A 22,317-nucleotide genomic window follows, 5' to 3' on the forward strand; every position below is an offset into this window, starting at 1 on the left:
CTACAGTATATACAGGTGATACAGGTACCGAATCAATGTTCTGGGGAACAGCTTAGTCGAGGTAATTGAGGTAATATGTACATGTAGGTAGGGGTAAAGGGGCGAAGCAGATGGCACCATTGTCTTGTTTTTAAAATGTATGGAGAGCCAGGGTCCACACTTCAACATTCAGACATTATTTACAAAAGATGCATTTGAATTTAGTGAGTCCGCCAGAGGCAGTAGGGATGCCCATCTGTTCTCTTGATAAGTGCATGAATTTGACCATTTTCATGCCCTGCTAAGCATTCAAAATGTAACGAGTACAATCGATTGTCAGAGAAAAAGTATGGAGTAAAAAGTACAATATTTTCTACATGAATTTAGTAAAATAAAAGTAAAAGTTGTCAAAAATATAAATAGTAAAGTAAAGTACAGATACGCCACAAATGACTTAAATAGTACTTTAATGTATTTTTACTTAAGTACTTCACACCACTGCCCCTAAGCGCAACCCAGATGGGATGGCGTATCGCTGCAGAATGCTGTGGTAGCCATGCTGGTTAAGTGTGCCTTAAATTCTAAATAATCACAATCAATATCACAACCAAAGCACCCCCACACCATCACACCTCCTCCTCCATGCTTCACGTTGGGAACCACACATGCGGAGAGTATCCTACTCTGTGTCTCACAAAGAAACGGCGGTTGGAACCAAAATTCTCAAATTTGGACTCATCAGACCAAAGGACAGAATTCTACTGGTCTAATGTCAATTGCTTATGTTTCTTGGCCCAAGCAACTATTCTTCTTATTGGTTTACTTTAGTAGTGGTTAATTTGCAGCAATTCAACCATGAAGGCCTGATTCACGCAGTCTCCTCTGAACAGTTGATGTTGAGATGTGTCTGTTACTTGAGCTCTGTGAAGCATTTATTTGACCAGATAACTCTAATGAACTTATCCTCTGCAGCAAGGCAACTCTGGGTCTTCCTTTCCTGTGGCGGTCTTCATGAGAGCCAGTTTCATCATAGCACTTGATGGTTTTTGCGACTGCACTTAAAGAAACTTTCAAAGTTCTTAAGATTTTATGGATTGACTGACCTTGTCTTATTTTTACCCTATTTGGTAAAATACCAAGTCCATAATAATGCAACAACAGCTCAAATAAGCAAAGAGAAATGTCAGTCCATCACTACTTTCAGACGTGAAGGTCAGTCAATCTGGAAAATTTCAAAAACTTTGAATGTCGCAAAAACCATCAAGCACTATGATGAAACTGGCTCTCATGAGGAAAGGAAAACCCAGAGATGCCCCTGCTGCAGAGGACAAAATCATTGGAATAACTGCACTTCAAATTGCATCCCAAATAAAGTAAAATGAGTCTGTTCAAGTAACAGACACATCTCAACATCAACTGTTCAGAGGAGACTGCGTGAATCAAGCCTTCCTGGTCGAATCGCTGCAAACGAACTACTACTAAAGGACACCAATAAGAAGAAGAGACTTTCTTGGGCCAAGAAACACAAGCAAAGGACATTAGACTGGTGGAAGTCTGTCCTTTGGTCTGATGAGTCCAAATTTGAGATTTTTGGTTCCAAATGCTGTGTCTTTGTGAGACGCAGAGTAGGCGAATTGATGATCTCTGCATGTGTGGTTCTTAACATGAAGCATAGAGGAGGTGTGGGGGTGTGGGGGTGCTTTGCTGGTGACACTGTCTGTGATATATTTAGAATTCAAGGCACACTTAAACAGCATGGCTACCACAGCATTCTGCAGCAATACACCATCCCATTTGGTTTGCACTTAGTGGGACTATCATTTGTTTTTCAACAGGTCAATTACCTAACACACCTCCCGGCTGTGTAAGGGCTATTTGACCAAGGAGAGTGATGGAGTGCTACATCAGATGTCCTGGCCTCCACAATCACCTGACCTCAACCCAATTGAAATGGTTTGGAGGAGTTGGACCGCAGAATGAAGAAAAAGCAGCCAACAAGTGTTCAGCATATGTGGGAACTCACTCAAGACTGTTGGAAAAGCATTCCAGGTGTAGCTGGTTGAGAGAATGCCAAGCATGTTCAAAGCTGTCATCAAGGCAAATGGTGGCTACTTTGAAGAATCTCAAATATAAAATACATTTTGATATGTTTAACACTTTTTTTTAGTTACTATGTGATTCCATGTGTTATTTCGTAGTTTTGATGTTGTTACTATTATTCCACAATAAAGAAAATAGTTCAAATAAAGAAAAACCCTTGAATGAGTAGGTGCCCAAACTGTTGACTGGTACTGCATGTATGTGTATATATACAGTTGAAGTCGGAAGTTTACATACACTTCGGTTGGAGTCATTAAAACTCATTTTTCAACCACTCCACAAATTTCTTATTAACAAACTATAGTTTTGGCAAGTCGGTTAGGACATCTACTTTGTGCATAACACAAGTCATTTTTCCAACAATTGTTTACAGACAGATTATTTCACTTTATAATTCACTGTATCACAATTCCAGTGGATCAGAAGTTTACATACACTAAGTTGACTCTGCCTTTAAACAGCTTGGAAAATTCCAGAAAATGCTTTAGAAGCTTCTGATAGGCGAATTGACATCATTTGAGTCAATTGGAGGTGTACCCGTGGATGTATTTCAAGACCTACCTTCAAACTCAGTGCCACTTTGCTTGACATCATGACAAAATCAAAAGAAATCAGCCAAGACCTCAGCATTTATTTGTAGACCTCCACAAGTCTGGTTCATCCTTGGGAGCAATTTCCAAACAACTGAAGGTACCACGTTCATCTGTACAAACAATAGTACGCAAGTATAAATACCATGGGACCACGCAGCCGTCATACCACTCAGAAAGGAGACATGCTCTGTCTCATAGAGATGAACATACTTTGGTGGCGAAATGTGCAAATCAGAACAACAGCAAAGGACCTTGTGAAGATGCTGGAGGAAACAGGTACAAAAGTATCTATATCCACAGTAAAACGAGTACTATATCAACATAACCTGAATGGACGATCAACAAGGAAGAAGCCACTGCACCAAAAACGCCATTAAAAAAAGCCAGACTAAGGTTTGCAACTGCACATGGGGACAAAGATCGTACTTTTTGGAGAAATGTCCTCTGGTCTGATGAATCAAAAATTTCACTTTTTGGCCATAATGACCATCGTTATGTTTGGAGGGGAGGCTTGCAAGCCGAAGAACACCATCCCAACCGTGAAGCACGGGGGTGGCAGCATTATGTTGTGGGGGTGATTTGCTGCAGGAGGGACTGGTGCACTTCACAAAATAGAGTGCATCATGAGGAGGAAAATTATGTGGATATATTGAAGCAACATCTTAAGACATCAGTCAGGAAGTTAAAGCTTGGTCGCAAATGGGTCTTCCAAATGGACAATGACCCCAAGCATATTTCCAAAGTTGTGTCAAAATGGCTTAAAGACAACAAAGTCAATATATTGGAGTGGTCATCACAAAGCCCTGACCTCAATCCTTTAGAAAATATGTGGGCAGAACTGAAAAAGCATGTGTGAGCAAAGAGGCCTACATACCTGACTCAGTTACACCAGCTCTGTCAGGATGAATGGGCCACAATTCACCCAATTTATTGTGGGAAGCTTGTGGAAGGCTACCCGAAACGTTTGACCCAAGTTACAGGCAATGCTACCTAATACTAATTGAGTGTATGTAAACTTCTGACCCACTGGGAATGTGATGAAATAAATAAAAGCTGAAATAAATCACGCTCTACTATTATTCTGACATTTCAGTGGTGATCCTAATTTACCTAAAACAGGGAACTTTTACTTGGATTAAATGTCAGGAATTGTGAAAAACTGATTTTAAATGTATTTGACTAAGGTGTATGTAAACTTCAGACTTCAACTGTGTGTGTGTATATAGATGTGTGTGTGTGTATGTTACTGCCTGACTACAACAATCTTTGGTTTACGAACAATCAACCAGTCTACTAATTGAGTTCAGCCCTAGTAGACTTCCAGAAAATTTGCTTTAAAAATTAAAAATTCTCTCAGCCTCATTGCAAAATGTGTACAATAGCATAAGTTTAGTTATAAAACTGCAAATGTTTCTCTCTGCCCCATAGCAATATGCGTAGAATAGCTGGAAATTAGCTTAAAAACAGCAACATTTTCTCTCATCCTACAATTCTACACATTTTGCTATTAGGCAATCTTTTATCCCCCCCCAAAAAAAGGTCCTTTGTCAGACCTTGAGGGGGCCCCGCGAAACCATGAGATTTCTGAATTGAAACCCAAAGTTTGTTTCACTCAGTTTCTCTCCTAGAGTTGATGGCCTTAGCCTATGGGTATATATCCTATTACCTTGGTCACAAATTGATTAAGCTACTTTGGATGGTGCTCTCTCTCTCTGAAAATAACACTTTTGAATTGCTGCTATGATAGACAAAGCATACGTTAATATTTGAAGATATTGATTATGTTCTACGTTTCCATTACAAATTCTACTGGTGATCGATATTGAGTGATTTTTTGTCTATTTCTGAGAGATTTGTTTCTGTCTGCCCACACGTATTTTGCGTGGTGGATTGTGGGTGTTGAGCAAAGAAGGAAAATGGCGGACTTGGCAAATGAAGGTGAGCAGTGGCCGTGTGAGGAAACGAAACCGTTGGATTATCTACATTATGTTTTAATTATAGTTAAATTACTGTGTGCTAAAAATAGTGCTTCGTAGCCTTTCAAGAGAACAGTTGAACGAAAAAAAAATAAAAAAGTCAACTCCGGTTGCATATATACAAAAGAAAACGTTAGCTTTCAGAGCAAGCGTCTCTTTTTAGGCGGGGATGGGACGCTGGCTAACGTTAGCTAGGTAATCAGAAATTATGGTACCATTAACTACGTGTTAGTAAGGTGTTTGTGTGTTTATTTATATATAATCAATTAGTAATGTACGTTAATGCATGTTTGCTTCCTACCTAGCTATGTGGGTTGCTTATTTGTGGTTGTCACATCTGACGTTACTGTAACTAGCTAACAATTTCATCAGCTAGCCAACGTTAGCCGGCGAAATGACTCGCTACTCCTTGGCGGGTGCTATGGCTAACTTTAGCAAGACTGTTATTTGTCAAGGACAGTTAACTAACCAGTAAAACCCCGAATTCTTGAAAGGTTAGCCAACTATCTGTCAACACCCCACTTGCCAGCAATTTTAATGAATGTTGCACATTCGGAACCGGAGAGGACTAGGTAGCTAGTACAATAACTAACAAGTCTGAGCCTTATTCTTACGCCAAATCCAGTTATCTAGTTAGAAACGCATTGTGGCTTGTAAATTCACTGAGTTGTCTGTAACTGTATTTATATTAGTAGCCTATATGATGTAACTAGCTTACTAAGTTGTTTTGCTGTATCTGATTGGGAGGTAGGCTAGTGGCTATGTCGTGGTAGGAACGTTAAGGCTGCTGCACAGACGCTATGAAGACTAGTTAAAGATGCACTATGCAGAAATCGCTCCGCCATTTCCCGGTTGCAGAAATTCTAATAGTTTAATTTAAGTTTGTGACCAAACAAGCAAGTGTAGAGAATCATTGTACCATCTAGACTGCTCATAATTATTTTACATAGACAAAAAATATAGTATTTTCAAATGTTTGAAGCTGGTGTAAACCGAAAAGTAAAATATACTTAAGAACTGGAAGCTAGAACTAGAAATAATGCACATTGAAGCTTTCAATTAAAATGATGGATCTATAGCATGCATTGCTATGTGAATTTGTCTGTCGCCCAAAAAGTTACATATTGTAGCTTTAACTGAAGTGTTTTGTTCACTTTTCCGTGATGGCAGTCTCCCGAAATCAACATCCGACATTCCAATAAAAAATTAATGATACAGTGCCTTTGGAAAGTATTCAGACCCCTTGACTTTTCCCACATTGTTAGGTTACAGCCGTATTCTAAAATGTATTACATTTGATTTTTTACTCAAGATGTTTAGACATTTTTGCAAATGTAGAGGTATTTTCTTTTATACAAGTTTGGCACACCTGTATTTGGTGCGTTTCTCCCATTCTTCTCTGCAGATCCTCTTAAGTTCTGTCAGGTTGAATGGGGAGCGTTGCTTCACAGCTATTTTCAAGTCTCTCCAGAGATGTTCGATCAGGTTCAAGTCTGGCCTCTGGCTGGGCCACTCAATGACATTCAAAGACCTGTCCCGAAGCCACTCCTGCGTTGTCTTGGCTGTGGGCATATGGGTTGTTGTCCTGTTGGAAGGTGAACCTTCGCTCCAGTCTGAGATCCTGGGCACTCTGGAGCAGGTTTTCATCAGTATTTTGCTCTGTTCATCTTTGCCTTGATCCAGACTAGTCTCCCATTCCCTGCTGCTGAAACACACCCACATCATTATGCTGCCACCACCATGCTTCGCCGTAAGGATGGTGCCATGCTTCCTCCAGAATGTGACAATTGGCATTCAGGCCAGAGAGTTAAATCTTGGATTCATCAGATCAGAGAATCTTGTTGAGTCTTTAGGGGCCTTTTGGTAAACTCCAAGCGGGCTGTCATGTGCTTTTTTAATGAAGAGTGGTGTCGGTCTGACCACTCTACGATAAAGGCCTGATTGGTGGAGTGCTGCAGAGATGGTTGTCCTTCTGGAAGGTACTCCCATCTCCACAGATGGACTGTAGAACTCTGTCCGGGTGACCGTCGGGTTTCTGGTCACCTCCATGACCAAGGTCCTTCTCCCCCGATTGCTCAATTTGGCCAGGCGGCCAGCTCTAGAAAGAGTCTTGGTGGTTCCAAACTTCTTCCATTTAAGAATGATTGAGGCCACTGTGTTCTTAAAGACCTTCAATGCTGCAGAAATGTTTTTTTACCCTTCCCCAGATCTGTGCCTTGACACAACCCTGTCTCGGAGCTCTACGGACAATTCCTTCGACCTCGTGGCTTGGTTTTTGCTCTGACATGCACTGTCAACTGTGGGACCTTTTTATATAGACAGGTATGTGCCTTTCCAAATCATGTCCAATCAATTGAATTTACCAAAGGTGGTCTCCAATCAAGTTGTAGTGACATCTCAAGGATGAACTTGAGCTCAATATCGAGTCTCATAGCAACAAAAAAAAATAGCATGGGGTCTGAATACTTACGCAAATAATATATTTCTGTTTTTTCTTGTTAATACTTTTGAAAACATTTCTAAAAACCTGCTTTCACTTTGTCATTATGGGGTTATTGTGTGTTGATTTGCTGATTTGTTACAGTCCTAATCCATTTAAGAATAGGGCTGTAAACATAACAAAAAGAGGTCTGAATACTTTCCGAAGGCACTGTTCTTTTTATTTTATTTCACCTTTATTTAACCAGGTAGGCTAGTTGAGAACAAGTTCTCATTTGCAACTGCGACCTGGCCAAGATAAAGCATAGCAGTGTGAACAGACAACACAGAGTTACACATGGAGTAAACAATTAACAAGTCAATAACACAGTAGAAAAAAAAGGGGAGTCTATATACATTGTGTGCAAAAGGCATGAAGTAGGCGAATAATTACAATTTTGCAGATTAACACTGGAGTGATAAATGATCAGATGGTCATGTACAGGTAGAGATATTGGTGTGCAAAAGAGTAGAAAAGTAAATGAATAAAAACAGTATGGGGATGAGGTAGGTAAAAATGGGTGGGCTATTTACCGATAGACTATGTACAGCTGCAGCGATCGGTTAGCTGCTCAGATAGCTGATGTTTGAAGTTGGTGAGGGAGATAAAAGTCTCCAACTTCAGCGATTTTTGCAATTCGTTCCAGTCACAGGCAGCAGAGAACTGGAACGAAAGGCGGCCGAATGAGGTGTTGGCTTTAGGGATGATCAGTGAGATACACCTGCTGGAGCGCGTGCTACGGATGGGTGGTTGCCATCGTGACCAGTGAACTGAGATAAGGCGGAGCTTTACCTAGCATGGACTTGTAGATGACCTGGAGCCAGTGGGTCTGGCGAAGAATATGTAGCGAGGGCCAGCCGACTAGAGCATACAAGTCGCAGTGGTGGGTGGTATAAGGTGCTTTAGTGACAAAACGGATGGCACTGTGATAAACTGCATCCAGTTTGCTGAGTAGAGTATTGGAAGCAATTTTGTAGATGACATCGCCGAAGTCGAGGATCGGTAGGATAGTCAGTTTTACTAGGGTAAGTTTGGCGGCGTGAGTGAAGGAGGCTTTGTTGCGGAATAGAAAGCCGACTCTTGATTAGATTTTTGATTGGAGATGTTTGATATGAGTCTGGAAGGAGAGTTTACAGTCTAGCCAGACACCTAGGTACTTATAGATGTCCACATATTCAAGGTCGGAACCATCCAGGGTGGTGATGCTGGTCAGGCGTGCGGGTGCAGGTAGCGAACAGTTGAAAAGCATGCATTTGGTTTTACTAGCGTTTAAGAGCAGTTGGAGGCCACAGAAGGAGTGTTGTATGGCATTGAAGCTCGTTTGGAGGTTAGATAGCACAGTGTCCAAGGACAGGCCGGAAGTATATAGAATGGTGTCGTCTGCGTAGAGGTGGATCGGGGAATCGCCCGCAGCAAGAGCAACATCATTGATATATACAGAGAAAAGAGTCGGCCCGAGGATTGAACCCTGTGGCACCCCCATAGAGACTGCCAGAGGACCGGACAACATGCCCTCCGATTTGACACACTGAACTCTGTCTGCAAAGTAGTTGGTGAACCAGGCAAGGCAGTCATTAGAAAAACCGAGGCTACTGAGTCTGCCGATAAGAATATGGTGATTGACAGAGTCGAAAGCCTTGGCAAGGTCGATGAAGACGGCTGCACAGTACTGTCTTTTATCGATGGCGGTTATGATATCGTTTAGTACCTTGAGCGTGGCTGAGGTGCACCCGTGACCGGCTCGGAAACCAGATTGCACAGCAGAGAAGGTACGGTGGGATTCGAGATGGTCAGTGACCTGTTTGTTGACTTGGCTGTGTATGCCTTCTACAAGTTCTCATCTAACCAACAATGTGTGAGTTATTTCAAATTTCAGTGTGGCCTTTGAATAGTGTTAGTTTTGGTTTGAACCTCTCTACACCCCAAATATTTCCCCCTCTGTTCTATTGATTTCACCGTGATATCCATGGAAGTGATTAACAAAAAAAAGTGTTTGCGGTACACTTAGTGCAGAACTCTTCAAGGTGTATCTGTCTAGCTGTCTTCTACAACTTGTCCTCTAACCAGGGATGTAAAGCCTACCTGTTATTCCTTTTTCCTGTGTTTTTTTTTTTTTGTGCTGTGTTAGTTTTAACAGGATGTCCATCTCATCTCCCCCTCTTGCACAATTGATTTCAACGTGATATTGATATGCGTGATTGACGAAAGTGTTGCATTTTCTTTCAGTTTGGTGACCCCCTTATCAAAATGCAACATTCCAAAATGTAGCTGCAGGTTGGCCTCTAACCAGTGAGGTAGCTGCAGGTTGGCCTCTAACCAGTGAGGTAGCTGCAGGTTGGCCTCTAACCAGTGAGGTAGCTGCAGGTTGGCCTCTAACCAGTGAGGTAGCTGCAGGTTGGCCTCTAACCAGTGAGGTAGCTGCAGGTTGGCCTCTAACCAGTGAGGTAGCTGCAGGTTGGCCTCTAACCAGTGAGGTAGCTGCAGGTTGGCCTCTAACCAGTGAGGTAGCTGCAGGTTGGCCTCTAACCAGTGAGGTAGCTGCAGGTTGGCCTCTAACCAGTGAGGTAGCTGCAGGTTGGCCTCTAACCAGTGAGGTAGCTGCAGGTTGGCCTCTAACCAGTGAGGTAGCTGCAGGTTGGCCTCTAACCAGTGAGGTAGCTGCAGGTTGGCCTCTAACCAGTGAGGTAGCTGCAGGTTGGCCTCTAACCAGTGAGGTAGCTGCAGGTTGGCCTCTAACCAGTGAGGTAGCTGCAGGTTGGCCTCTAACCAGTGAGGTAGCTGCAGGTTGGCCTCTAACCAGTGAGGTAGCTGCAGGTTGGCCTCTAACCAGTGAGGTAGCTGCAGGTTGGCCTCTAACCAGTGAGGTAGCTGCAGGTTGGCCTCTAACCAGTGAGGTAGCTGCAGGTTGGCCTCTAACCAGTGAGGTAGCTGCAGGTTGGCCTCTAACCAGTGAGGGAGCTGCAGGTTGGCCTCTAACCAGTGAGGGAGCGATACATCTCCAGTTTCCAAGTGGCTTTTGAGTTGTGGTAGTTTCAGCAGCACATATCTCCTTCTTAATTAATTGATGAGTGATTTATTTCCACATGTCAAAACAACAGGGTTTTTGGTGCCTGTGCAGTTTTGAGGTGCTTGTTTTAAAGAAAGTAGAATGATTACTATTGTTGCACATGTACAGTGTCTTCAAAGTGTTCATACCCCTTGACTTATTCCACATTTTGTTACAGCTTGAATTCAAAATGGATAGATCCCCCCCAGCCCATCACTAATGACAAAGTGTTTTTTTTAAATATATTTTTATATATATATATATATGTTTTGAAATATGGAAATCTAATTTACATAAGTATTCACTTCACACCCCCGAGTCAATATTTTATAGTAGCACTTTTGGCGGAAATTACAGCTTTGAGTCTTCTTGGGTAATGTCTATCAGCTTCACACATCTGGATTTGGGGATTTTCTCCCATTCTTCCTTGCAGATTTTCTCAAGCTCTGTTAAGTCAGATGGGGGGGAGCAGCAGTGAACAGAAATCTTAGTCTTTTGACAGATTTTCAATGGTATTCAAGTCTGGGCTTTGTTTGGGCCACTCAAAGACTTTCACATTCTTGTTCTGAAGCCATTCCGGCATTACTTTGGCTGTATGCTTGGGGTCTTTGTCCTGTTGGAACGTAAATCTTCGCCCCAGTCTAAAGTCGATTGCACTCTGAAACAGGTTCTCAAGGATTTTCCTGTATTTGGCTCCATTCATTGTTCCTTCTATCCTTACCAGTCTCCCAGTCCCTGTAGCTGAAAAGCATCCCTATAGCATGATGCTGCTGCCACCACGCTTCACTGTAGGGATTAGAGGTCGACCGATTTATGATTTTTCAACGCCGATACCGATTATTGGAGGACCAAAAAAGCTGATGCCGATTAATCGGATGATTTTGAAAAATATTTATTTATTTGTAATAATAACAATTATAACAATACTGAATGAACACTTATTTTAACTTAATATAATACATCAATAAAATCAATTTAGCCTCCAATAAATAATGAAACATGTTACATTTGGTTTAAATAATGCAAAAAGAAAGTGTTGGAGAAGAAAGTAAAAGTGCAATATGTGCTATGTAAGAAAGGTAACGTTTCAGTTCCTTGCTCAGAACATGAGAACATGAAAGCCGGTGGTTCCTTTTAACATGAGTCTTCAATATTCCCAGGTAAGTTTTATGTTGTAGTTATAGGAATTATAGGACTATTTCCCTCTATACCGTTTGTATTTCATTAACCTTTGACTATTGGATGTTCTTATAGGCACTTTAGTATCTCCAGTGTAACAGTATAGCTTCCGTCCCTCTCCTCGCTCCTCCCTGGGCTCGAACCAGGAACACAACAACAGCCACCCTCGAAGCAGCGTTACCCATCGCTCCACAAAAGCCACGGCCCTTGCAGAGCATGGGGAATAACTACTCCAAGGCTCAGAGCGAGTAACGTTTGAAACGCTATTAGCGCGCGCTAACTAGCTAGCCATTTCACTTCGGTCACACCAACCTCATCTCGTGAGTTGATAGGCTTGAAGTCATAAACAGTGCAATGCTTGACGCACATCAAGAGCTGCTGGCAAAACGCACAAGTGCTGTTTGAATGAATGTTTACGCGCCTGCTTCTGCCTACCACACCTCAGTCAGATACTTAGATGGTTGTATACTCAGTCAGATTATATATTTAACGCAGGACACGCTAGATAATATCTAGTAATATCATCAACCATGTGTAGTTAACTAGTGATTATGATTGATTGTTTTCTGTAAGATAAGTTTAATGCTAGCTAGCAACTTACCTTGGCTTACTACATTCGCGTAACTCCTTGTGGAGTGCAACGAGAGAGAGGCAGGTCATTATTGCGTTGGACTAGTTAACTGTACGGTTGCAAGATTAGATCCCAGAGCTAACAAGGTGAGAATCTGTCGTTCTGCCCCTGAACAAGGCAGTTAACCCACCGTTCCAAGGCCGTCATTGAAAATAAGAATGTGTTCTTAACTGACTTACCTAGTTAAATAAAGGTATACAAAAAATCGGCAAAATCAGTGTACAAAAATACAGATTTACGATTGTTATGAAAACTTGAAACCGGCCCTAATTAATCGGCCATTCCGATTAATCGGTCGACCTCTAGTAGGGATGGTGTTAGATGAGTGATGAGCTGTGCCTGTGTTTTCTCCAGACACAGGGCTTTGCATTCAGGCCAAAGAGTAAAATTTGTCTCATCAGACCAAATAATAATTTGCCTTATGCTCAGTCTTTCACGTGCCTTTTTGCAAACTCCAGACGTGCTTTTATGTGCCATTTTCTCAGGAGTGTCTTCCATTGGGCCACTCTACGATAAAGCCCACATTGAAGTCCTGTAAAGACTGTTGTCCTTCTGGCAGGTTCTCCCATCTCATCTAAAGAAGTCTGTAGATCTGTCAGTGGTTATTAGGTTCTTGGTCACCTCCCTGACAAGGTCCTTCTTGCCCGGTTGATCAGTTTGGTCGGCCGGCCAGCTCTAGGCAGAGGCTGGTTAGTTCTATTTATTTATTTATTTATTTTTCAATTTCCCAATGATGGAGACCACTGTGCTCTTGGCAACTTTCAACATTCTAGAACTTGTTTGATACCCTTCCCCAGATATATGCCTCATCACAACTCTTATCTCTGAGATCTATAGGCAGTTCCTTGGACTTCATTGGTATAGTTTCTGCTCTGACATGCACTGTCAACTGTGGGACCTTTTAGATAGACAGGTGTGTTTCTTCCTAAATAACGTCCAAACAATTGAATTGGCCACAGGTGGACCCCAATCAAGTTGTAGTGACGTCTCAAGGATGATCAAAGGAAATTGGATGTACCTGAGCTCAATTTAGTGTCATAGCAAAGGGGTGTGACTACTTATGTAAATGACATATTTCTGTATTTTATTTGAAAATACATTTGCAAAAATTTCTAGACGTGTTTTCACTTTGTCATTATGGGGTGTAATCAATTTAGAATTCTTGTTGTAATGCAACTATGGAATAAGTCAAGGGGTATGAATACTTTCTGAATGCACTGTATATGTAGATAGTATTTTTATGTTTTCAATATCACAAACTGTTTCTGCATATTGGTATTGATTTGGACACTTTTAAAAACTGTGTTTTGACATTGGGGATATTTATCAAAATGTCTGGTCAACAAGAAGCATCAGCGGTATTATTTAAGGTTTAAGAATAAACATTTAATCAGGTTAAAAACTGCTTAATGAGTCCAAAAACGTGATGTCAGATTTAATTTGAATGATCTCACCAAATCTGGTTTGCCCTGCCTGGTCATGTTGTGTGTGTTACTGTCGTACACCATGACTGTTTGTCACTTATGACAACCGTTGTTTCAGTCAAGCTAAAAAATATTGTGGGAGTTGAGCTGGATCATATGTTTATTTACAAAGCAGGACAGTCCTCTCTGTCCGACCCTGGCCTGTAGACGAGCTAGTTGTCTCGTCGGCTTCAGTTAGTTCATGAGTTTTGATGGTCCAAATCCAATGCTTTTGTCCATAAATGTAGACTACTTGAGCCACTCATAGGACAGATAAGACTACAAATAGCTAGCTAAAGGATATACACTGCCTTCGGAAAGTATTCAGACCCCTTGACTTTTTCGTTACAGCCTTATTCTAAAATGGATAGAATACACACTGTACCCCATAATGACAAAGTGAAAACAGGTTTTTAGAAAATTTTGCAAACTTATTAAACACAGACATAGCTTATTTACTGTAGTATTCAGACCCTTTGCTTTGAGACTCAAAATTGAGCTCAGGTGCATCCTGTTTCCATTGATTATCCTTGATGGTTCTACAACTGGATTGGAGTCCACCTGTGGTAAATTCAATTGATTGGACATGAGCTGGAAAGGCACACACCTGTCTATATAAGGTCCCAAAGTTGACAGTGCATGTCAGCGCAAAAACTAAGCCATGAGGTTGAAGGAATTGTCCGTAGAGTTCCGAGACAGGATTTTGTCGAGGCACAGATCTGGGGATGGGTAACAAAACATTTCTGCCGCGTTAAAGGTCTCCAAGAACACAGTGGCCTCCATCAGTCTTAAATGGATCAAGTTTGGAACTACCAGACTCTTCCTAGAGCTGGCCGCCCAGCCAAACTGAGCAATCGGGGGAGAAGGGCCTTAGTCAGGGAGGTGACCAAGAACCTGATGGTCACCAGAGTTCCTCTGTGGAGATGGGAGAAACTTCTAGAAGGACAATCATCTCTACAGCACTCCACCAATCAGGCCTTTATGTTAGAGTGGCTAGACGGAAGCCACTCTTTAGTAAAAAAGCACATGACAGCCCGCTTGGAGTTTGCTAAAAGTCCCCTAAAGACTCTCAGACCATGAGAAACAAGATTCTCTGGTCTGATGAAAACAAAATTGAAATCTTTGGCCTGAATGCCAAGAGTCAATTCTGAAGGAAACCAGGCAACATCCCTACGGTGATGCATGGTGGTGGCAGCCTCATGCTGTGGGGATGTTTTTTAGCAGCAGGGACTTGGTGCAGAGATAAAAGTACAGAGATATCATCGATGAAAACCTGCTCCGGAGTGCTCAGGACCTCAGAATGGGGTTAAGGTTCACCTTCCAACAGGACAACGACCCTAAGCGCACAGCCAAGACAACACAGGAGTGGGCAAAGTCTCTGCATGTCCTTGAGTGGACTTAAACACGATTTGAACATATCTGGAGAGACCTGAAAATAACTGCAGCAACGCTCCCCATCCAACCTGACAGAGCTTGAGAGTATCTGCAGTGAAAAATGGGAAAAACTCCCCAAATACAGGTGTTCCAAGCATGTAGCGTCATACCCAAGAAGACTTGAGGCTGTAATCGCTGAATCCTTACATTAATTTTTGTATATTTTTTAAATGTAATAATTTTGTAAATATATACATTTATATATACATGTCAATTTTTTTTCCAAATGTCTCATTATGGACTATTGTGTGCAGATTGATGAGGGGAAAACGTTTAAATGTTTAGAATTATGCTGTAACAAAATGTGGATAAAGTCCAAGGGTATGAATACGTTCCGAAGGCACTGTAAATAGCTTTCGTTTAATGCACCTTTTTTTTTGTCCTTTTGAAAAAAGAAATCTTGTTTTGCTTTAGATGCATGTTTTTAATATTTCATTCATGTCTCATCTCTTCTAGGCTGTGGTTGTCTCTGGTGACTGAACTAATCAGTGTTTTGTGTGCCACTTGTTTAAAATGGACTAAAGGATTTACAATGCAAGTTGTTTATTCTCAGATTTTGCATCATGAATGTTTGGCATCTATTCAGAAGTGTCTGAACTGTGAGCGTTGCTATGCTTTGTGGGTAGAACTTGTTTAGTGGAAAGTTGGAGGAAGGAGAAAATAATGTCTAAATCCATGTGTCGGGTTCTTTTTTTGGGGGGGGGGGGGGGCAGAAATAGTCACCAGGTTTATGGTTTAGCCTCGGCTTATCTAAATACAGTATTCCTGAGTTTCCATAAGTGTCACTGAGCATCTTTTGTAGAATTAGAAACATATTCCTGTGTTTTAAACAGAGAGAATCAAGTGTGCCAGACATGGGTTGCTCCGATCTAGGCCTTCTAGCTGTTTGCAAAAAAACAACATTATGGGAGTACTTGTCAACTCAAGACTGCTGCAGGGTGTTCTTTCACGACGCTTGTTTTTATTTTTTTGAATTATCACCATGACAAGTGTTTGTTGAAACAAACGACTGATTGACAGGCTGTGGTGTCTTTAAAAAAAAAAAATTTATTAGGCCTACACTTCACACAAGTCACTGAAGCATACTCTTCTTCTGTATGATAAAGGATGCTTTCTTTCCTTTTGAAACAGAGAAACCTGCCACAGTGCCACCAATGTTTGTGTTCCAAAAAGATAAAGCACCGAAGGTAAGTCACATCGTGTTGTTTCTACCGCCTGACATTCATTGACATGAGTGAACCTTCTTTATGGAAATTCACTGTAAAGCTTCCATCATTTGATTGGGTAGTTGTTGTTTTTTTGACTGAGAAACACAGTAGATTCAGTACTGCTTTCTATTACAGCGGGCAGCTGATGGATCCAGTGGAGAAGATGGAGAAGGTAAGACTACATCCGCATATCAGATTTGGTATTTTTTTTAAATATTTTTAAATACTTTTTCTAATATTTTCCATTTAATCTTAAAATTGATGTCCGTTTTATAAATCTTGTAATTTGTTTACCAGGAGGGGTATTGTATTTCCTAAACTGGAGCCCAGCTGGGGCTTTTTAAACTGGCATGTTCTTTGTCAACCCTGAATGCTGATTGGCTGAAATCTGTGTTATATCGGAACGAATACCACGCGTATGACACAATTATTTTTACTGTTCTAATTACGTTGGTAACCAGTTTATAATAGCAATAAGGCACATCGGGGAGGTTTGTGGTGTATGACCAATATACCATGGCTAAGGACTGCATCCAGGCACTCCTTGTTGTTTTGTGCCTAAGAAGAGCACTTAGCTGTGGTATATTGGCCATATACCACACCTTCTCTGGCCTTATTGCTTCATTAAAGTGCAACTGATTGCAATAAACAACTTCGCTGATAGAAAAGTTTCTCTATTTGGCATCGATATTAGTCAAACATTTATTCTAATGTCAAAATTGAGTACCAAGTGTAAATGTGAACATTTTGTTCATAACGTCAGTCTCGTCCTAAACTGAGTTTTGTAAGTGAGTTCGTCATGACTTACTCGAGGGTTGGGTTTGGATTTCGACAATGCTCACTTGTCTGCTAACACGGGATACACAGCTGCAGTGATTTGTGCTCTATCCAATCCTACCGCAGAACACAGACTGTGAGACAGACTGACCAGCAGAGCAGTCTTTGTTGTACATAAGACAACTTCACACATTTTTTTTCTTGAGAAATACTTCACCAAACATTTAAATTGCGTGACTAAAACCTCAGAAAAAACGTGCAGATTTCTTCAGTTCATTTTGACTTTTGAGGAGTGATACTGGCTTTGTTCATATGGCGTCTCACGGGGGACAAACATCAGTAACTGCCACATCCAACCACACCCAAAAGACTGAAATCTCTTTCTTTTTTCCTTCTTAATGAGCGACAGAGAAACAAATGCGGAATCAGTGTTCAATCGCTCTTTAATCATGTGAATTGACGGCTAAGTCTCTCATTTTTTTTATTTTTAAACTTCAGATTCAGACAGAGAAGATGGCTATTGTCCTCCGGTGAAAAGAGAGAGGACTTCATCTTCAACACAGTTCCCGTCTTCACATTCTGGTAGGAGAAAACAACATCAGAGAAGCTGACTGTGTTTCAGTTGATTAATGAAGAGTAGTACAGGAATCTTGCCGTGTGTGTGTGTGTAAGGTTTCTTCTTGCTCTCTGCAGTGGCTAGTAAGAACAATGTCTTCATGCCATCAAGTTTCTGGCAGTCTCCCACTGGGAATTCCGAGGACTCGGAGCCAGGTGAGGCATAGTGTTTACGTCCTATGGTTCCTCCTCATTATAAAGGCTTCCTCTCATTTAAGTCTCCAGTATGTAACATGCGTTTTGTATGCTTGTGAACTTTAGTCCAGGCCAAAGCACCCTTTTTTTAATGCACAAATAAGTTATAGTACAACTCAATGGCAAGGAAAGTTAACAAAAAGGTCTGACCTGGATTTTTTATTTATTTTTTGCTTTGGTTTATGTGCAGTCTCTCACAAATACCTTAATTCAAGATGGGTTCACATAGACAAGAAGCATACATTATAGAAAAAAACCAAAAGTACCATGGGCTAAATTTGACAGGGAAGAATATCAGAACAGAGAAATATAAACATTGTTTTAATGTATTGTGTTAATGTATTGTTTTAATGTAGACATTGAATGAGTCTTACTCACACTACTCCAAATGAGATGCTGAAGTAAACTTTCACAGATGGTTATTTTCCTCATAATAAAAAAAAAAAAAAACGTCTATGCCACAAAACATCAAGATATGAAAGAAATAACAAAACCACAAAAATACAGAATCTCAGCTCAAAAGCTCCCAAACATATGTAGAATTAGTTTGGAGATCAAGCAAATAAGACTTAATTTAGTCCATTCTGGGGGGAAAAGGGGAAACTAAACGCCAATGTGTGTCATCTCCAAGACCTTAGTGACACACTAGCTTTGAGGTGAGTAGGGAACTTCATTTATGTAGCTTTGAAAATGACCTTCATTCAAGCAAGTTAGTCAAATGTGTCTATCTATAAATGTGTAGTGCTTCTTTTTAAAGGGATACTAAGGGGATTTTTGTCAATGAAACCATTTATCTACTTCCCCAGATGAACCCGTGGATACCATTTGGTCCCTGCGTGCAGTTTGAATGACGTTGCTAACTAGCGTTAGCGCAATGACAGAGTCTATGATAACTGCTGGTAGATACCATTCACTGCGCTAACGCTAGTTAGGATTGGCTTGCGAAACTACCTCTAACTTCCATCAAAATGGATGCAGATACAAACGGTATCTCCATGGGTTCATCTGTGTTCCATTTTATGATGGTATTAATGTACCCTCCCCCACACGCTGAAAGTTGCCATTTTTGTTTATGGTCTTGTTAACAATTGTACCTCCCTGTTTTGTGTTTTTTCCCCCTTGCCAGAAGAGAAGCCAGTTGGGTTTCGTTTAAAACCACCAACTCTTATACATGGGAAGGCACCTAGTTCAGGTGGGTATTGGTGCCTGGGTATTGGTGCCTGGGTATTGGTGCCTGGGTATTGGTGCCTGGGTATTGGTGCCTGGGTATTGGTGCCTGGGTATTGGTGCCTGGGTATTGGTGCCTGGGTATTGGTGTGTGTTGATTACAGAAAGCAACTCTAGTCAGGTTAAATGGTCAGGAAAACTCTTAAAACGTAGATGGTGTTACAGCGTGTTAATATCATTGACCGTGCATGGTAGTAGTTTTGATATAGTCCCCGCGGTCATGCATGTTGTAATATAGTACATGGTAGGTGTGATATAGTTGTGAATGGACTAGTTCTGTAAGGCATTCAGATCCAATCCATTAGCAGGTTATGTTCCAGGCGTCCCCAGTCAGAAACCCAAGGAGCAACTGCGCAGTGTCCTCCGGCCAGCCATGCTCCAGGCCCCGCCAGCCAAGACCAACTCCGAGTCCACCAATGGGGTGAAGAAGTCAACAGACGGGACGTCAGAAGGGTCGACCATCTTCCATAACAACACTGAGCAGTCAGACGGCCTCGCCAGGTCACCGGTGAGGACAAGGCGTTGTGGTCCTGTTTTTAATACGCAGAAGCTTGTGTAAAGTGACAACGGTGCAGCAACGAAATAATTTAAAGTGGAACGATAATTTGAATGCGTCTCTATGGCAGTGACTTATTTTTCCTGTAGTTGCATGACGTTGTGACCACCAAGACCTTGGGATTTAGTTCATATTATTACTGTCAAAATCATTCAGATGTTAGATTTTTTTTGTTTTTCAAAAAATGCCTTTAAAAATTTTTTTTTTTAGCAACAACAACAAATTTTAAAGTTGAATTCCATATATGTTTCATCTAGAAATGTGACAAAGAGGAGGATGGGATGAGGGACGACTGTCCTGCAGAGTCCTCTTTCGTGTTTGGACAAAATATCAAAGACAGAGCAAAGGTTCATATTTTTGTAGGATGCTGATACTCTTATTTAATTCACTAAATAGGCTGTTTTCAATATTTTTTTTCAATATTTTTTTTTATCACTTTCTCAAATGAAGTGGATTATGATCTCAGTTTCTTTGGTAACCTCTCTCTATTCCTCTGTCTGTGTCTCTCTCTCTCCGTCTCTAGTTGGAAGAGAGCTCTAAAGACGGCAAGTTGTTACCCCTGGCCTCTCAGAAGGAGGGAACTAACTATTTCTTAGAGTACATTGCCACCCCCAGGTAATGCAGAGTCCTCGAGTAGAAATATTAATATTACTGGCTTTTCAGACCTCTTCACTATTTTGAAGGTTGAACTTATAATGCTCGTAATATTATGGTTTCAGCTACCTTAGTTTTTTTTAGAAGCGGTAATTGTAAGTTGCACTGGATAACTGTCTGCTAAATTACTTGACGTACTGATAATAACTTCCTGTTCTTCATTTCAACTTTCCAGTTCAAAGAACGCCGCAAACAATACGGACAAGGGGGCCAAATTTGTCTTCGGGCAGAACATGTCAGAGAGGGTTCTGGTGAGTGGAGACTGTTTTAGCGGGTGGTGTTGTCCTTCGGGCCATGACAAACAGTAGAGCTGGTGGGGGAGATCGAAACCCAAATCGATACAGCTCCATGAGAAATGGATCAACCTGGAACTCTTATGAAAGCTTGTAGCAAATCCAATCATGCAGGACAATGTGTTTTTTAATTGGGACTAGAAAATCACACGTATATTATGAGTGACCTTATCAGGGGTGGACTTTATTGCACTGTTGAGACACTGTGGTTGACTGGCTGCCTCCTGTGGTGTTGACTGGCTGCCTCCTGTGGGGTTGACTGGCTGCCTCCTGTGGGGTTGACTGGCCGCCTCCTGTGGGGTTGACTGGCCGCCTCCTGTGGGGTTGACTGGCCGCCTCCTGTGGGGTTGACTGGCCGCCTCCTGTGGGGTTGACTGGCTACGTACTGTGTGTTTTCAGAGTCCTCCTAGAGGAGGTGATGCATCAGAAGAGGACTGTAAAGACTTACCGGCTCCCCCTGTGTCTGAACCGTCCTCAAAGGAAAACACACCAGAGAAGGGTAAGAGAGACACACACACACACACACGTCTCGCAGTATAAATCTCGAGAGAGAGAGACTGGCTTTCTCTATCTTCACTACAGACTAGTGCTGGCCCCAGTGTGTTAATTAGTTAGGTGTGAGTCATTGTGTGTGTGTGTTCCCAGGTAACAACGTGACAGAGTCACTGGAGGAGTCTGCAGCAGCGTACACCAAAGCCACAGCCAAGAAGTGTATCTTAGAGAAAGTAGACGTCAAAACTGGAGAGGAATCAGAAAGTAACGTTTTACAGGTCGGTGGCTAGTCTCTATTGCTGACTATGTTGGAATACATCAAGGTGCATAGTCTTAGGTTCTAAATAAACAGAGTAAAACTATTGGACCACTAGGGAAAACTCAAACCAAGTTTTTTCACTCACAATGGGACAAACGGCTAAACAGACAGACATATTTAAATAAGCACTTAGCATAGGATGAAGGTTTATGTAAACCTAGGACCGTCTCTCCTCCTTACACATCTGGACAGCCAATAGATCTCTGCTGCTAGACAGGACTTTAATGATGCCCGTTCTCTCTTTCTTTATCTGACCTGACCGTGGCCCAAATTCCTCACTCCTCCCCAACTCACGGCTGTCCTGTTGACTTCTACCAGACTCTTCTCCTTTCCATAGGATACCTGATGTCTAACAATAACATGTTCTGACGGAATGTAAACGTGCTACATTCCCCTTTCTCCCTTAGTGACCTGAAATACGGATATTTCAAATTTTCAAGTTTAGTAGTCAGAACCCATCAATAGTCACTAGGATCAGTTTTCAGATCATAATGTATTAGATTAGATGGACAGGGAGGCGCTGATCTAGGATAATGTATTAGAGGAGCTGATCTAGGATAATGTATTAGATTACATGGACAGGGAGGAGCTGATCTAGGATAATGCATTAGATTACATGGACAGGGAGGCGCTGATCTAGGATAATGTATTAGAGGAGCTGATCTAGGATAATGTATTAGATTACATGGACAGGGAGGAGCTGATCTAGGATAATGCATTAGATTACACGGACAGGGAGGAGCTCATTTAGGATAATGTACTAGAGGAGCTGGTCTAGGATAATGCATTAGATTACATGGACAGGGAGGAGCTCATTTAGGATAATGTATTAGAGGAGCTGGTCTAGGATAATGTATTAGATTACATGGACAGGGAGGAGCTCATTTAGGATAATGTATTAGAGGAGCTGGTCTAGGATAATGCATTAGATTACATGGACAGGGAGGAGCTCATTTAGGATAATGTATTAGAGGAGCTGGTCTAGGATAATATATTAGATGGACAGGGAGGAGCTGGTCTAGGATAATGTATTAGATGGACAGGGAGGAGCTGATCTAGAGCGGTACTCACACTCTGAGACACTTGATACATACACCCCGC

General features: G+C 41.6%; 1 protein-coding gene across 6 annotated transcripts in view; it reads left to right on the forward strand.

The window, feature by feature from the left end:
• The first annotated feature begins 4,515 nt into the window (after window positions 1-4,515).
• Window positions 4,516-22,317, forward strand: part of LOC109874595 (ran-binding protein 3) — a 32,310-nt gene continuing 14,508 nt past the window's right edge. Inside the window, exons 1-12 of one of the 6 annotated variants that reach the window (XM_020466577.2) lie at window positions 4,519-4,610; window positions 16,012-16,067; window positions 16,224-16,260; window positions 17,364-17,447; window positions 17,559-17,636; window positions 18,802-18,867; window positions 19,208-19,410; window positions 19,716-19,805; window positions 19,982-20,073; window positions 20,288-20,363; window positions 20,805-20,904; window positions 21,051-21,175. In XM_020466577.2, coding sequence (XP_020322166.1) covers window positions 4,589-4,610; window positions 16,012-16,067; window positions 16,224-16,260; window positions 17,364-17,447; window positions 17,559-17,636; window positions 18,802-18,867; window positions 19,208-19,410; window positions 19,716-19,805; window positions 19,982-20,073; window positions 20,288-20,363; window positions 20,805-20,904; window positions 21,051-21,175 — 1,029 coding nt within the window. In that variant the 5' untranslated portion in view covers window positions 4,519-4,588. Of the gene's footprint in view, window positions 4,611-16,011; window positions 16,068-16,223; window positions 16,261-17,363; window positions 17,448-17,558; window positions 17,637-18,801; window positions 18,868-19,207; window positions 19,411-19,715; window positions 19,806-19,981; window positions 20,074-20,287; window positions 20,364-20,804; window positions 20,905-21,050; window positions 21,176-22,317 lie in introns of all 6 variants that reach the window. The other 5 variants (XM_020466579.2, XM_020466578.2, XM_020466581.2 and 2 more) reach the window with 5 other exon arrangements.

Source organism: Oncorhynchus kisutch, linkage group LG30 (assembly GCF_002021735.2).
Source record: "Oncorhynchus kisutch isolate 150728-3 linkage group LG30, Okis_V2, whole genome shotgun sequence".
Taxonomy (NCBI): domain Eukaryota; kingdom Metazoa; phylum Chordata; class Actinopteri; order Salmoniformes; family Salmonidae; genus Oncorhynchus; species Oncorhynchus kisutch.